This window comes from Mesocricetus auratus, unplaced genomic scaffold (assembly GCF_017639785.1).
Source record: "Mesocricetus auratus isolate SY011 unplaced genomic scaffold, BCM_Maur_2.0 Super-Scaffold_100676, whole genome shotgun sequence".
NCBI lineage: Eukaryota > Metazoa > Chordata > Mammalia > Rodentia > Cricetidae > Mesocricetus > Mesocricetus auratus.
Genome location: NW_024429266.1, coordinates 146,317,820 through 146,336,041, shown reverse-complemented (window position 1 = coordinate 146,336,041; position 18,222 = coordinate 146,317,820). Strand labels below are relative to the sequence as shown.

Sequence of the window (18,222 nt, the reverse complement as noted above, 5' to 3'; positions counted from 1 at the left end):
CCAAAATCAGCTGACTTCCTAGTACATATGGAGGAACGTCACAGGCTCTAGCTCAAGACGTACAGGCAATTAGTAATTGCTAAGAGAAAGAATTACTTTTCCCTGGGATAAACCTCCTGGTCGGGTGTGAAAAACCAAGTGGTCATCCTTGGCACATATACATGTAGGTAACAATGAACAGAATCAGCAGGATACATATGTATCTATATATACATAAACATTTATATATGCAACAACAATAACTAAAGAAGAGAAGGTAATGAATATATGAAAGACAGGAAGGAGGAAAGTGAAGGGGAAATAATATAAGTATATTTTTAATTAAAATTTTGAAATGTCATTTCCCTTCTCAGTGAATACTACTACCATTTGAAAGTTCACTCAGTTCAAAAATCTTCGAATTACCTAAATTTTTTTACTAAAGAAGGTACTAAAAATCTGCCATTTCTGTCTTCAAAACATTTCTCCACTTTTAACTACCACTCTACATGAGCATTGTTCTTCATCTGAACTATTTCAAATACATTCAACCTGAACCACCACCTTACAGGCTTACTAATTTACAACAACATGACAACCATTATTACATTCAAAGATAAGTCACATCACCACACCACAGTCCCACGCAGAAATCCACATCAAACTTCAGAATAAAAACTATTTGTCCTACAGGGATATAGAAATAAAATGGTTCCTCAACACAGAACTTTTCACACTTCCACCAGTGATTTCTGCAACACTGCTAAATAGACCTCTTGTCATCCCTGAATATGCCAAAACACACTGCCTTACTATTTCCTTTAGTGGGAATACACGTCTACAGATTTCTACATGATTCATGTTTTGACTATAATTTCAGGACATCACCCCTACCCCATGCCCAGTCCATGCCACTAGCTAAATAAACCTACTTATCAGTTCATTAGAATATAAGTTCCATAAAATAAAGGGACACTTACTTTGTTCAGGCTACTAAGACTACCAGAAGCACGCCAGATGATTTATTAAAAACTTGTTGGATAGACAATAGATTGAAGGCATCTGATGTATTTAGTCTAGTACATTTTTAAATTTGTAAACATTTATGTATTTTATTTACTAAGCATTAAACATGACACTAAAACTTTTTATTTTGAGATTTTAAAGTATTGATATAATTTCTCCCTTTCCATTTCCTCCAGCCAAGTTCGTCCATATACCCCTCCTTGCTCTCTTTAAATTCGTGTCTTCTTTTTCATAACACATACACATATTCGTAAGTACATACGAACAACTTTCTTAGTGTGTGTAGTGTCACCTGCTTTTGTGTTTTCAAGTATGACCATTTTGTACTGGATAACCAACTGATGAGAGTTAAAAACTTTTCATAGAAATTCCATACTCATATTGCCTTTGAAAAAATGTATAAATACCATATCAATGAATGAAATGTAAGGTTTTTTCCTATTTATTAGCCAAAACATATATGCTGATGCTCACTCTCATAAGTTATGTTCCAGTGATTTGGCTTTTGATGAGGCAGCATAGAACATTACTCATTTAAACTTTAGTTGTAAGTGCTAAGTAAACATTTACATTTTTTAATTCCCTAGGCACTCAACATACAAATAAGTTGATATCATTTTCCCTAAGTGTAAGTGATATGTATGTAAATATGAACGAATGGATGAAGTTATAAACAATAACACATAACACACAGGTATAAATAGTGAAGAAATGATCTTTGCATAAGGAAGTCAAATTTGATTTCACAGATACTTTTAAGAGATAAAATATTAATAGAGAAATACTTCAAATGTATACTTATACTTGTATGTATGTCTTGGTCAAACTGTTCTAGAATTTGAGAGTTCATATATACTAGTGTATATATGCATATATATGATCATACATACAAAATATTAAGTATTCATGTATTTAATACAAATAAGTATATTCACATATATACATATGTATGGGTGTGTGTTCCTATACAAACTTCATCTCATATTTTCAAATGTTTTGAGCTATTATATATATATATATATATACATTTATGTCTTTTTTATTTTTAAATTTAAATTAGAAACAACATTGCTTCACATGTCAATCCCAGGTCCCTCTCCCTCCCCTCCTCCCACAAACTTCTCCCCTCCCCCCTCCCCCAATCCCCACTCCTTTCCCCAGGAAGGGTGAGGCCCTCCATGGGGGTTCTTCATAGTCTGTCATTACATCCAGGGCAAGGACTAGGGCCTTCCCCAAGAGTCCAGGCTGAGAGAACATCTGTCATTGTGGGATGGGCACCCAAAGTCCATTTGTATGCCAGGGATAAATAGTGATCTACTAGCCAAGGCCCCATAGATTGCCTAGATAGACCTCCACACTGACAGCCACATTCAGGGGGTCTGGATCAGTCCCAAGCTGGATTGCCAGCCATCAGTCTGGAGTTCAAGAGCTCCCTCTTGTTCAGGTCAGCTGTTTCTGTGGGTTAAACAAGCTCAGTCTTGAACCCTATGCTAATCAGTTCTCCCTCTCTGTCACTGGGTTTCTTGGGTTCAACTCAGTGTTTAGCTATGCCTCTGCTTCCATCAGTCATTGGTTGAAGGTTCTGTTTCCCAAGCTCTCTGGCAGTGGGATTGTAGGCTGGCACTCTGCAGATCCATGTATAAAATCCATATATGAGTGAGTAGATACCATGTTAGTCTTTTTGTGACTGAGTTACCTCACTTAGGATGGTTTCTTCTAGTGCCATCCATTTGCCTGCAAATTTCAAGATTCCATTGTTTTTCTCTGATGAATAGTACTCCATTGTGTACCACATTTTCTCTATCCACTCTTCAGTTGAGGGGCATCTAGGTTGCTTCCAGGTTCTAGCTATTACAAATAATGCTGCTATGACCATAGTGGAACAGATGTCCTTGTTGAATGAATTTGCATCTTTTGGATATATGCCTAAGAGTGGAATTGCAGGGTCTTGTGGTAGACTGATTCCCATTTTCCTGAGGAATCTCAATACTGATTTCCAAAGTGGCTGTACGAGTTGGCACTCCCACCAGCAGGGGAGGAGTGTTCCCCTTTTTCCACATCCCCTGCAGCATAACTTGTCATTGGTGTTTTGGATTTTAGCCATTCTGACAGGAGTAAGATGGTGTCTCAGAGTTGTTTTGATTTGCATTTCCCTGATGGCTAGGGATACTGAGCACTTCCTTAAGTGCCTCTGAGCCATTTTAGACTCCTCTATTGAGAATTCTCTATTTTATTCTGTAGCCCCCTTTTTAATTGGATCCTTTGGTGTTTTGGAGACTTGCCTGAACACCCCTATCTTAACCCATACATGTATGAACATCTGATCTTCGACAAAGAAGCTAAAAATATACAATGGAAAAAAGATAGCATCTTCAACAAATGGTGCTGGCACAACTAGATGCTAGCATGTAGAAGAATGCAGATAAAGCCATGTCTGTCACCATGCACAAAACTTAAGTCCAAATAGATCAAAGACCTCAACATAAATTCAGCAGCACTGAACCTCTTAGAAGAGAAAGTAGGAGGTACCCTTGAATGAATTGGTACAGGAGACAGCTTCCTGAACATAACACCAATAGCACAGGCAGTGAGATCAACAATTAATAAATGGGACCTCCTGAAACTGAGAAGCTTCTGTAAGGCAAAGGACACAGTCAGCAAGACAAAAAGGCAGCCCACAGAATGGGAAAAGATATTCACTAACCCTACATCTGATCAATAAAATTTACAAAGAACTGAAGAAGGAAGTCTTCTAGTACTTTTTACAGCTCTTTACAGAAGTTAACAGTGTCTGTGTTCCCAGTGCCTCAAAGAACCTCTAAGTCAACAGACTTTTTCTCTCCTAAAAGAAAAAAAACAGATTGTCACACAATAAGTATATAAACAGTATTTATGATAAAGTGAATTAGTAAATAGCTTAGGTCTCTGTTTGAAAGCAGACAGGAGAACCTTATGAGCAGAGAAAAGTCAAGCATGCCAGCTGGATTATATCACTCATGGCAGAAGAAACAAGAGGGAGCTCTGTCAGAAAACACCTTGAAACCTTCTGAGAGTGTCTGCCTCTTTTCTGGCATAAAGGTTTCCATCTGCAAGGGAAAGGTCTCAGGAAACAGTAGCTTAGGAAAACACACAACATGGAGCTTTCCTCGATGCCATGTTTACATTGACTTCTGGGATGGCTTATCTGAAATAGCCCTGGTAAAAATAAGCTTTCAGCATGCTTTAATGTTTCCCACCAAAGCAGTGTAGTCCAACCTTTAATGTCCCTGCACTACTCCTCCTCAGCTCAGCATTTAAGTAGCTGCTCAACTCCAACAGCATCCTACCTGCTCTTCAGCATTCTAATACTGGAGCTAGCTAGGCATGGGGACTCACATATGTGCTCCCAACATTCAGAAGTTTGACGTGGGAGAATTACCTACAGTTTGAGGTCAGCCTGGATTACACAGTGAGTTCTTGGATAATGTGGACTAGATGTAAAACTCTATCTGAAAAAAAAATGAAAACTTCCTTTCTAAAATCCAGGATAACACAGTACCAAGCATCCTTTAAACAGATTTCAGAACATAACTTGAAAAGTCGTTGAAATCTTATAAATAAGACAGGCCGAGGAGAGTATTAGTAGATCTACCATATTCTTCTCCTGGAAGACAGTCTACTGAGTCTTATATTGTAATTCAGTAACACCATATTCTCTGCCTAACACTGAATGATAGTTACTCCTACATTTTCTTTGAAGAAATATTTTGGCTTTCATAGTAGAACAAACAGAAACATTTCACAATAAAGTCTCTATCTACACTCTAAGAATGATCCCATGTAAGAATAATTTTGATTCCTACTAAAATTCCTGAAGCTCTCAGCACTCATATCACATTTTCATTCATTCTGAGGGCCTCTTTACTAGACAAATGTTCTTTAAAATGTACCAATATTAACATGTCATCAGTGCTTTGTTTCTGTAGGTTCCTCATCTCTGAATTCAACCAATAGCAGAATGAAATTATTCAGGATAAAAAAACAGAGCTGGCACTGAACTTATTATGCAAAGTTACTACCATGACATTATTACCTAAATATATGTGACAACACTATCTTTTACATTGTCAAAATGTGAGTAATACAGAAATGATCTAAGTTTCTGGGAGGGTGGTGTATAGATTAATGGTGAGGACTGTTGAACCAACTGCCCATAGGTATCATTACTTTTGTAATTAGACATTACTGAGCAATATGGAAGGAATGGCATGAACTTAGGGCTACTGGTAATGAATTTGTCTAAAGTAATCTTACTGGTAATGTGAAGAATGTCTAGGTCATCATGTAAACACCTCACTGAATCTGGCAGCTATCATACAAATGGAAGGACGGGGTCATGTTCAACACTGCACATATTTCTAGCAATAGAGGATAGTTAAGTTCTTCCAAAAGTCCCTCTCCCACACACAATGATCATTAAATGGATTGATTTTGATTTCTTCTTTGGTGGCTACTTTTGAGAGACTATACCCACAAACAGATAAAGGATGAAAGGATAGGAAACGGGAAACAACAGGGTACATGGATCATAGTTAAAACTTTTACTATATATCTAATTGGCATCATTTTTGGATTTTGAGTGTTACATAACATGTTTTATATCTACAACAATCACATAACAATAAAACTCAAACCATGCCTACTGTGGTGGTGGCAGTCTTTAACCTCAGCTGTTCAGGAGGAAAAGACAATTGGATGTCTGGGAGTTCAGAGCCAGCCTGGTCTACACAGAGTTCTAGAACAGCCAGAACTAAGTAACAAGGCCTGGTCTCCACTCAGGTTCATCTTTATATCAAATTAACTCTTTTTAATGTTTAAAACTGCAATATTTTTCTGATTACTACCCATGAAAAATTTCACAATGTAATGTACAGAATTTTATTAAGACTCACAGGATTCTTCTAAGAGAAAGTGTTTATGTTCCAGAAACTTACCTAGCACTAAATTTTTTTCTGTTTTACACAGGTGTCATTTTCTCTGACTAAGACTAGTGGAAACTAATCCTGTGGCCTTGTAAAATAACTAGAAAATGGCTAACTATTTGGGGTAAGGACTTGTCACTAAAAATTAAGATTTAAAAAGTTAGACACAGAAAGGAGAAAGTTACCAAATACAGCATTACAGTTGATATTTATGTCTCCCTTATTCTTAAGACATCTCATAAATCATCTTGCAGAAATGAAGCCACATGTGAAATGGCCCAGACTGTGCCCACTGACTCTGCTCATGACTATTCCCTCTATGCTAATGTGTTCTCACCTTGAAAGTTGTGGTACCATAAAGCTTGGTGGTGTGGACCGTCTCAGGAAGTACATTAGTGATATTGGTGATGAATTCCTCCAGGTATTTACAGGACTTCTCCAAGTGGGTTGTATTGATGATAATCTGGACAAGCTAGAAAACAGTAAGCACACACAATGCTCATTTACCTGAGATATCAAGAGGGTGCTCCACAGGCTACTTTACAGGAAGAGTCCTCCAAGAAAACACCACAGTCCCCTAGAGAATCTTGTATTCCCGATTTAAAGTGGCACTTGTCACTGTGTAGTAAATATATTCTTTTTTTAATGCTAAACTAAGTCAAAAGCTGCTATTCTTAATCATAGGCTTGACAAAAGAAATATAATTTCTGAATAAATCAAATGAATAAACAGCTAGTAAAAGAATAAGTGTAACTGAAAAGGCAACAGAATTTTCAAAAGTAGCCCTAAGGAACATATAGACATGTTAGTATGATTGTGAGAAGCCAACAAACAAGTTTAGTTTATAAGATAAATGACCCGAACACAGAAGGCAGAGAAGATAAATCCCTTGATCTTGACAGTTTTCCTAATTATCCTCAATCTGTTTCTCAAACACCAACATTAAAGTACTCTGGGAGAAAAGCATACCCCTTAAAATGAACAATTCATTGCACTCTGTTAGATTCTGTTTCTTTTACAAGGGACAAAAATCACACTTAGATCATCTAAATCAAATCACTCTTTTCTAAACTTTAAATTGTTTGAGTTTCACACAATTATATAATAAATCTTAGGCATTTCCAGTCCTTCAATCCCCATCACGACCTTCTGTAACTGGAGCCCTTCTTTCCAACAAGTCTCCCTCCTACCTCCATATCTTCTGTCTGCCTTTGATCCGCTGAGTTTAATTAGAATTGCTTACCCAGTTTAGGTGGGGGGTAATTTACTGGAGCAAGGGCAACTTACTGGTATCTATATCACTAAAGAAAATGGCACCAATCCCCTGAAAACTACTAGGTTCCAACAGTCCCCCAGGAATAATGAAAGGTGGCTAGTGGCAAGGTTGTCTTAATATAAGTGGCATAAATGGAAGAAAGTTAAACTGGAGAACTAGAGATTGCCATTTTAAAATCAGCATTACCTATAAGGAACACATTCTGTCTATCAAAAGAAATTCTAATAATAAGAGGAATCATGTCATGCTATAGAAATTTTAAAAAACAGTGGCAGTCAAAGAGAAAATTGTTCTGTTTTGCAGGATTTTGGCAGTTTAAAAAAAAAGAAAAAGGCAGCTATGCTGGGCACAGTAGTAATTTATCATGACTTTAAAAAGATCTGTCAACACAAGAGATCACCATGAATTGCATCAGCAGGCTGTCAGTCACCCCTTATGTTTCACTGCCAAGCACAGAATAGACTATTTAAACATTCTAGGATTATAACACATGCATGCCATTTTCAGAGGGAACACTGTCTGTTAGTAAGGTCTGATGATCTCCACTCCTGAATGACAGCTTCTGAAACCCTTGCAAGGGAGAAGCGTTGGAAGCTAACTGCACAGAAGAATGAAATGAAGCAATCCAACATACAGACTATCATCAAAGTCTGAGCACCTTCAATGGTATCATAAAACACAACTAATATTTCAAACAATCCTTGACATCGTTTCAAAATCACAGAATTAGCAACAGATTACATGTTAATTGTATCTCATAAAGTCCTATGAGAGCAGTCCAGCAAAAGAAAAAAAGTGTATTGCAAACAGCAACTCTTATAACCAAGTGACAGAAGCCACTGTAGTCACAATCCATCAGGAGGCTAAAGCATGAAAATTGAGAGTTTGAGTCCAGTCTGGGCTACACAGCAAGGCCTTATCTATTAAAAACCAAAACAAAAAATCCTTCACACAAAGAAAATAAATAAACAAATCCCACTAGGAACAAGAAGTTTTCCATCTGTCCTTGCTGGTATGAGAGTAAATGTGAAAGAGCCTCAGCACAGAATACCCTGAGGGGACCACAGTCAGAGAGCTGCAGCACAGAATGCCCTTTGGGGATCAGTGCACCAGCTCTTCCTACACACTCTCTGAGGACGCAAGACAGTACAGCCAGCACTCTATTCTAGAAAACTCCAGAAAAGAAATGTAGTCATCATCTTAAATAATGTCAGCCATATGTTCCTAGTAGGTTTTATTTCTCAAATATAATATATATTTTTCTTAGATCTGCTTTGTCTGGCTTCCAGAAGCAGAGATTTCACCAACCCAAAACTTCCAGATGATTGACCCAAAGCTATAAGTAAGAAGCCACATACTTTTAATGGCTCCCAACTGCTAAATCTGCAAGGAGACAAAAGCTAAATAGTAATAGCAACACTAGTCTCATTTACAAGAATGAATTAACCTAAAACTGTAAGGTATTTTATCTCCCTCTCATCTCAGCACAGCTCAAAAAGCTTTATCCATTATTCAATTTATGCATCTCCAGGAACAAAACAAGTAAAATACCAAAATAAATGGACTGCTAGTTCAAATTTCCAGTTTCATTCAAATTTTTGACTTAAGTATAAGGTATCCTAACATAACTAACATGAGCACTGCCCCTGCTGTTGTGACTGGAGTAGGAGGTATATGGTGTGTAAGACATAACAGGACACAGTTCTGTGGTCATCTGTCTAAATTACAACAAAAACAAAAGAAGCAGCTGTTGCTTCAGGTCTGCTGGGAGCTAACATAATCACAACTCTAAGTCTGTATGTTAGCTATAACCTACAAGCACACCTCTGGGTCCACTTCCTTATATATCATCATTTCTGTCAGGCCAGTTACAGTGTTTGAAGTTAATTTATTGTGAAATATACCTGTCATAAAAGGAGGAAAGACATTTTAAAGGGAGACACTTGAATCTTGACTTCAGCTATCAGACTAATAATAGACCTCAGAGAACTAGAACTTCCCCAGAGTAACTACATTCTAGAAAAAGGCTGGTGCAAGCCAGGGGGGTAACTTGTCTCCTAGAAAGAGATTTCATGTAACCGGACAACTTCAAACTTCTTGTAGCAGAGACTGGAGCTCATACAATATTGGGTGAGTGAGGAGCAGGTCCACATGCAGACCAGGACTTCCTAGATATGCATAACCCTCATGCCAGGATCCTGAAGATGAACATGGAGGTCACTGGATCTATTTGCTCCTCTTTCCAATGTGGACACTAAATCAAACTCCCTTCTCTGCTTTTCACTATTACTTGTCCCCGTGACCGACCCAGTGAGGATGTGTAACTGAGACTCACTTGCTAAGGCTGTCAGGACCAGTCCTTAATTCTTATGGTTCCAGTAACAGAGAGAGCAAAGAACAAAGTTTATTTCAGTTTTGCTTTCAGAAGAAAACCCTTTTCAAATGTTATCTCAAAGCTTATGCTGAACTAAATACTAATGCAGAACTTAAAATCACTCATATTCACTGTCTTTTAGCTCAAAACAGACATATTGACAGCAATATGGATACAAACATACATTGAATACATTTTGCCTTTACCCAGGCTTCCTAGATTCCAATGCTGCTCCTTAGTTCAGTCATGTGTTCTTGGGAAAGTTCTGAGGTTTATGTTTAAATGGGACAATGACATCATGAATCATTGGAATATATGAGCATTAAATGAACATGCTAAGTATTTAAAAAGGTATTTGGGCCATAGAGAATACCAGTACATACTGACTGCTATTACTAAGCATTTGGGGCATGGACGTGCAAACAGTGCTTGTCAGGTCTAGCATAAAATGTATTTTTGCTTTTTTGGGTTAGTTTTTTGTTTTGGTTTGTTTGTTTGTTTGTTTTTGAAACAGGTTTCTTTTTGGCTTTGGAGGCCTCTGGCCTCCTTTGGAGGCCTACTAGCTCTGGTAGACCAGGTTGGTCTCTAACTCACGGAGATCTGCCTGCCTCTGCCTCCCAAGTGCTGGTATTAAAGGCATGCGCCATCACTGCCCGGCTCTAAAATGGATTTTTTAAATTAGGAGAAACCAAAAGATTAGAATAAGATGTCCTATTATGACAAATCAAGTGTGTCTATGTATTCTCAGGAACCGAGCACATACTCTACTTGATGCTTTACTATTTATATTACTATTTAGAATGTATTCACTGGGAGAAGAAACATTATAAAGATAGAGATAAAAAGTACAGTTTCCCAATTGAAATTCAGAAAGGAAACAATACAATCTAATAACAGCAGAAGAGTTTCTGGCCCTACTCCCACTTTTCATTGTTTGTATATTCCCTAGTTAAAAAAAAAAAGCTAGGCCATTTTCAGAAACAGAAAGTCAATCCATGACAATTCTATTCTAAGCAATAGAAAACAAATTCAGGAGAATGAGGAAAAGATCGAAATCATGCCTACATGGACTTCCACCTTTTAAAAACTGTTGTAAGTATAGCCCCATCACAGCCAGTGTCATACCTCATGGTGTTCTTTATCTCAATGAAGAGAAAGAAAGACTCCATGCCAGTGCTCATCTCTCTGGTTTGAAACCATCTTTGGTATAAGTTGGCATAATATATACATAAAATAGGTATAGAATAGTAGAGTGTAGTGTAGTGCAGTGTAATATAGTCTAGTGTAGCAGATTACAGTATAGTATAGTACAATATTGTATAGAATCCTTAATCATTTTCTGAATTCCACCATAATTCTTCACATCATGCAATTAGAAATCTTCATTATTTCTAGAGGAACTGACACTGAATCTCTACTAGATCTATAAGAAACAGATGATTTGCAGCCTATAAATGTTGAAGAAAAAATTTCCTTAGCCTAAGCTCTCACTTGGGACACAATACCTTCAGTGAACAGAGACACAATACCTTCAGTGAACAGAAATGTGAGATGTGACTATGAAACCCTAAATTTCCAAAGGAAAGGAAATATCTTAACATTCTAGTTTTATGACTAGGTTTTAGTAAGTCAAACTTCCGTTTATCCTTTATCACAAATGAGTGAAAAGATCTTTCTCCCTTTACTAGGAGAGGTGGTAAGCGATTACTTCCTCTCTTGGACCTCAATCACAAATCACCAGGCTAGTACAATTCTACCACCAGAGAGTATGGGAAATGGAGAGAACCCTCAGTGAGATATGTATGGTAAGCTGGAGAAGGAGAATGGGACAAGATCTCCTGAGAGAATTGGGAGCATGGGGGGAGGGGAGAGGGAACAGGGAGAAAGAGAAAGGGAGAAGAGGAAGGGAGAGGACGACATGCTGGAGCAGGAAGGTTGAGTCAGGGGAAGAACAGAGAACATGGTAAGAGATACCATAATAGAGGAAGTCATTAAACATTTGAGGAGATATCTGGTACTAGTGAGATGTCCAGAGATCTACAAGGATGACACCAACTGGCAATCTAAGCAATAGTGGAGATGATACCTTAAAAGCCCTTCCCCAATTATGATTGATGACTACCTTATATGCCATCTTAGAGCCTTCATCCAGTGGCTGATGGAAGCAGAGGCAGATACCCACAGCTAAATACTGAACTGAACTTGTGGAACCCAATTGCAGAGAGGGAGGAGTGATGAGCAAAGGGGTCAAGACCAGGCTGATCAAACCTACAGAAACAGCTGACCTGAACAGGGGAGCTCACGGACCCCAGATTGAGGACTGAGAGGCCAGCATGGGACTGATCCAGACCCCCTAAATTTGGGTGTCAGTGAGGAGGCCTTGGCAATCTATCGATCCTCAGGTAGTAGATCAGTATTTATCCCTGCCATACAAATGGACATTGGGAACCCATTCTCAGCCTGGACACATGTGGGAGGGCCCAGGTCCTGCCCTAGATGATATGACAGACTCTAGAGATCCCCCAAGGAGGGCCTCACCCTCCCTAGGGAGTGGAGTGGGGGTTGGGGATGTTAGTGGGTGGCGGGAGAAGAGGGGAGGGAGAGGGAGCTGGGATTGACATGTGAAGCAAGCTTGTTTCTTAGGTAGACAGACAGACAGACAGACAGACAGACGAGCTAGCATGCACGTGCGCACACACACACACACTTTCACACACAGAGACACAAATCACCAGGTAACATGGTGATAGAGCACTTACCAATCATATCCGAGAGACATCAAAACAATAAAAGCCAAGCAAATCTAACGTGGACCAAGGTACCCAAGTGCTAAGACCCCTGGCATCAATAAAAAATGTAGGTAGGCAAAGAGCATGCACAGGACATCTGGCATGGTCACCTTCACTAAGAGCTACTTTACCTCAGTAAGGCCAATGTTCTTTCTCTTAATGACATTCTGCAGGGAGTTGCTCAGAGTCCTGGTCAGCAACAGGTTTGTAGACTTACGGATCATGTCATCAACTTCAGTGGCGCTGAAATGTAAATGATGAACTCAGTTGCAGCCTGGGTAACTAGATTTGGCAAATGAGCAGGTGCCAGCAGTTCTTACAGAAATAAGAGTTGTAGCTGGATTAGCAGAAGCAGAGGCAGCAGTGGTAGTAAAGGTAGCAATGATATATACTGTGTAATGTGTGCCAGAAAGTATTCCAAGTACTTTAATAAGTACCTTCAGATTTTGTTCTATTAAATGGTTACTTTGCATTCATTGAAAAATTCTATCTACAGAAATCTGCCTAGATTGTTTTGTCACATTTGAATAATTTAAGAAGTGCAGGTAGGGGCTAGAGATGGTTCAGAGGTTAAGAGCACTGACTACTCTTTCAGATGACCCAGGTTCAACTCCTAACACCCATATAGCAGTTAACAACTGTCTCTAGCTCCAAGAACTGACATCCTCATAACAGATATACATGCAGTCAAAACACCAACGCAAATAACAACTAAATACATTAAAAAAGAAGTGCAGGTTAATTTACACAGTTTCAGAAAAGGAACCATTCTGAAGCAGAGACAGTATCAATTATATTTTTATGCATTTACCTAATACACACACGTACCCACACCCACACACCTACACACCCACACACACACCTATAACAGTTAAAAACTGAAAAAATAACAAGAAATAAAACATTAGTTTACATCCATCCTCTTTAACTGGGTTTATCTTCCTCATCACTTAAACTACCCTTTTTAGTCTCCTTTCCACATGTTATACTACACATGTGTATTTATTTACAAACACGAATGTAACATTACAGGCTATAATCTGAGGGAAAAAAACATAAGAGTTTTATTCTTTCTGAGATTGAGTGACCTCACTTAAAATTAAACAGTCTAAGTAGACCCATTTTCTTGCAATTTAGTGATTTTATTTATCTTTAAAATTGAAAAGTATTCTATTTAATATGTACCAGATTTTTATTATCAATTTTGTGTTGGCTGACATTTCAGCTGGTTCTATTTCATAGAGAGGCAATGAACATGGATGTATGAATATCTGTGATAGGATGTGCAGTTCTCTTGATATAAATCAAGACTGGAACAGTTAGGTCATATGGTGGCTCTATTCTTAATTATTTTTGAGGCACCTGCAAACTGATTTCCATAATGGCTATGGTTAATTTACACCCCACCAGCAATGAATAAGGGTTCCTCTTTCTTTGAATCCTCTCCAACATTTGCTGTTGGATTTCTTGATAACAGCTGTTTAGATTGAGGTAAGATGGTATTTCAAGGCAATTTTAATATTCTATTAAAACACTTTTTCTCTCCTGTTCTCTTAGTGGCCCCAAAGATGCTCATCAATTGAGGTACTTACCCAGACAACAGAGTCTCCAAACTTCTCTCTTTCTCTCTTTCTCTCTCCCTCTCCCTCTCCACCTTCTTCTCCCTCTCTTTCTCTCTCTGACTCACTCTCTTTTTTGCTTAGAAAGCCAAAACACCCCAAAGTTCTTCACAAAGAATAACTTCATAGTGTTAAGGAAAACAAAATCTGTATGTGCGTTGTACTTTTAATTAAATGTCAAAGTACCACTTTATTATAAGAGACCTGTTACTGACAAAAACATTAAAAATAGCAACATAGCTTCAGAACTTATGGATAATACAGCTTCTCTCTCTCTCTCTCTCTCTCTCTCTCTCTCTGTGTGTGTGTGTGTGTGTGTGTGTGTGTGTGTGTGTGTGTATCTTAAGGCTATTTTCTTTTTATTTGCACAATGCATATTCAGCAGATATTATTGGTTCAAATACAAAATTTGAAGGTATAGTCAACTGGATAAACTACAGGGTTTTTTTGTTTTCTTTTTCTTGTTCTTAAATCCAGCTTTTCTTAATATATAATAATTTTCAGCAATAGCTGTTGGAAGGGAAAATATTCATACAGAAAAGTTAACAATTATTTCTTAAAACTGCATAAGAAATCTGCAACTAATGTTTCTCTGACTTGGTGACACTTTTAGAGGACTGTTTTCCCATGTTTCCCACTTGACAAATTAAGTATTTTCTGAGACAGTTCTAATTTAAGAAATGATCTCTGACTCCAACTTACAAGGAAAATATATTCTGAGGTAAAAGGCAAATGTCAATTCAGTATTAAGTAGAAATGCAGAAATTCTTAAAATTGAGGGAATATTTCATTTCAATTGTGAATATAAAACTCATCAAAGGAAGTTTTGGCTCAACGAATTAATAAGCAATCAACTCTCAAAAGAAAAAACTGAAAGAAGAAAAAGTCTATTATAACATTAAAAAAGTTTCATTCAAAAACTTAGGATTCAAATAAGAAAAACAATTTACCCACATTATCCCAATATTATCTTTCCCCCAAAGTGAAAATAGGCCATTTACAATTGACTTAAAATAATTTCCTGTCAATAACATACCTAAGATCTTAAAGACTGACCTCTGATATGAGGCTGTACAATCACTGGGGTGTATTGTACAGCTACAATCATAGGATTGAAGCCATAGAGAAAAAATGTCTTGGTGTTACCATTCAAAAGGAATCTGATTTCAGGGGCGGGAGGGCTTTTCTATAAAATTAATCTTGGTTTTAGATAGAAAATTTAATTGTACAATACCCATGTTTCATTTTTTTATAGTAAGAACAATAATTAACAAAGCTTTTTGCACTACATAGGAGGCTGATGCAGGAAGAAAGCAAGTTTAAGTATTGCATAGGACACAGATGAGACTCAAAGGTGTGCTGAGCAACTCAAGATATTGTCTCAGCATCTTAAAGTAATGAGGACTGACGACCAGCTCATAGTATAGAACTTGCCTAGCATACCAGAAGACTAATATTCAACCCAAAGTAGTAGAATGGTTAATAAAGAACTTATTTTCAGAAAAGCTGGACATATGATATGCACTGTTCATTCATTATTTTTGTAAGTTTACCAAGTGTAGGCACTCTTGGTATGGGCAATGTGGCTGCTGCATAGATCCTGAATTTCTGCAGCAATTAATATTAGTTTTCCAGTCCTCAGCTAGGTAAAATCCTCCCTGGAGATAAAGGCCTTCCTTTTAGGTTCTTAATGTCCTTACAACTAAATAGTACCTAACTGACAAGATATTTGCCAAAAGATGGCTAAACCAATAAATGAGCAAAGAAACAAAGAAGCCTGTGATTAAGACAGACATGCAAACAGAGCAACAATACTATTTTAAAGACTGTGTTATGGCTCCAAACTCACTATAAAATTTTATCTAGTAGAATAGTAAAGTGAGTAGACTAAACTAAAATTTCCAGTAATTTTCTGCTGGTATTGCCAAAAATGTAATATATACTTTTTTAGGTTATTCGAAATCTTTTCCCTTCCATCATAACTATAAAAAGGAGTGTCCCACATTCAAAGCCTATACCAAGGCTTCCAAACTCATAGCTAAAGGGATAGCAAATATTTTACACAGTATATATTTTAGAGGAAGTAACAAATTCAGCACCAGACTGGTTCCCAGTGTCTTCTGTTATACCTTAGATGAAGATCTTCTGAAAACTTCAGGCAGGCGTAGATAAATTCTTTAATCTGGTTGTAAACTTTTGGCACAAATTCAGAGAAAGGAAACTTTTTGGGAAATGGCTGCTGTAAATGCAAGAATTAATGAAAGCAAGTCACTAAATCCATTTAAGACACTTGAAAATTATACACTTATACACTATCCTACTTTATAAGGTACTGACTTAACAGTATCAAATGTTTAAAAAAACTTCCAAGAGATTTCTAATACTTAAAAGAATAAAACAACTTGATACAAACAAGACTAATGTGGAAACAAAGAATCTTAATCAAGAAAATGCCTCCATATGATTAGGCTGTAGGTGAGTTTGTGGGACATTTTCTTTTTAAATTATTTTTATTCACTTATTATTTTAGTTTATGTACATGTGCATTTTGCCTGCATGTATGCATACACACCATATATATTCAGTACCTGGCGAGGCTATAAGAAGGGTGTCAATACCCTGGAAATAGAGTTACAGGTGGTTGTGAGCTGCCACGTGTATGCTTACAATCGAACTTGGGTCCTCTGCAAGAGCAGCCACAGTGTTTTAACCACTGAGCCATTTTCCAGCCCTAAAGCATTTCTTGGTTCATGATTAATGTGGGAGGTTACAGCTCACTGTGGGAAGGTAGATCTGGGTGGTATAAGAAAGTAAGCTAAGCAAGCAAGCCAGTAAACAGCAGGCCTGCACAGCATCTGCTTCAGTTCCAGGCTCCAGATTCTTTCTTTGAGTTGCTTCCTTTGCTTCTCAAGATAAGACCTGAGAGTTGTAAGCTAGAACAAATCATTCCCAAATTGCTTTTTGGTCATGGTGTTCCATCATAACAATAGAAACCATAAGTCAAAACCTGGTACCAAGTTGTTGGGTATGACTGCAACAGACCTGACCACAAGTTTATTCAGACAACCATGAAGGAATTTAGAACTTTGGACTAGAAAAGCTATTGACTATTTGAGGCTTAATGAACTATTATGTGAACTTAGTAGTTAAGAATATTGAAAACAATGCAGAAGATGGAGTCCTGGCTTGAAAAGTTTAAAAGAGAAGTTTGGGAATCCCTTACAGACTCTAATAGGGCAATTTGATCTCTTGAACTTTAAGAATCTGTGGTTCAGCCGGGAATTGGTGTCACATGCCTTTAATCCCAGTACTCAGGAGGCAGAGGTAGGGAGATATCTGTGAGTTCAAGGACAGACTGGTCTACAGAGTGAGTTCCAGGACAGCCTTCAAAGCAATACTGAGAAACCCTGTCTTGAAAAACAAAAACAAACAAACAAAAAAAGAATCTGTGGTTCTAGTCAGCTGGAGCTGAAGAACTGGCTGTACTTAAAAAGAGGCCCTACCTACTTAAGTAAAACCTTTGCTTTAGTAGGACAATCAATGCTGGTTAGTTAGAACCTAGAAACTAGTGATGATTAAAAAGAAACCAGCACCACTGAGGACATAAATCTGAGAGTATCTTCTCGGGGTTAGCATATTGTTCTGGGATATTTATACACGGTGTGAAGGTGTATTGCTGTGATTGGTATAATTAAAAGCTGAATGGCCAATAGCTAGGCATGGGGTATAGATGGGATTTCTGGAGATAGAAAATCCAGAGGAGATGAATCTAAGTACATAGGAGACTTGGAGAAACACATAGACGGAGTCAAACATACAGAATAAAGGAAAGGTGAAAAGCCACATGGTAAAATATAGATTAATATAAATGGGTTAATTGAAGTTATAAGAGCTAGTTAGGAGCAAGCCTAAGCGATAAGCTGAGTTTTCATAACTAATAGTTAAGTCTCCTTGTCATTATTTGGGAGCTGACTGGCAGGACAGAGAAAAAGACTCATTAGAGCACATAGAGGTTGTGGTCCAATGGGAGCCAAGGCTGCACCACATGCTGGCAGCTGCACTTGGTAATGTGTAAGAGTACTCCAGGTGGTACTGATTTTTAAGGCATGAAGGTTAATAAAGAGCAGCTATGGTTTGGCATGAGAGCTTAGGAGAGGCTAACAGGGAATGTGAAGCCTCAGTTCAAGTTGAAGACTCA

The 18,222-nt window shown here is 37.8% G+C and overlaps 1 protein-coding gene across 4 annotated transcripts in view; it reads right to left on the bottom strand.

Moving 5' to 3' along the window:
• The window catches only part of Exoc6b (exocyst complex component 6B), a 437,176-nt gene that overhangs the window by 190,747 nt on the left and 228,207 nt on the right, over window positions 1–18,222 (bottom strand). For all 4 annotated transcript variants that reach the window (XM_040738232.1, XM_040738230.1, XM_040738231.1 and 1 more), the window contains 3 exons: window positions 16,154–16,263; window positions 12,537–12,648; window positions 6,304–6,438 (listed from right to left, as the gene is read on the bottom strand). In XM_040738232.1, coding sequence (XP_040594166.1) covers window positions 6,304–6,438; window positions 12,537–12,648; window positions 16,154–16,263 — 357 coding nt within the window. The remainder of the gene's footprint in view (window positions 1–6,303; window positions 6,439–12,536; window positions 12,649–16,153; window positions 16,264–18,222) is intronic.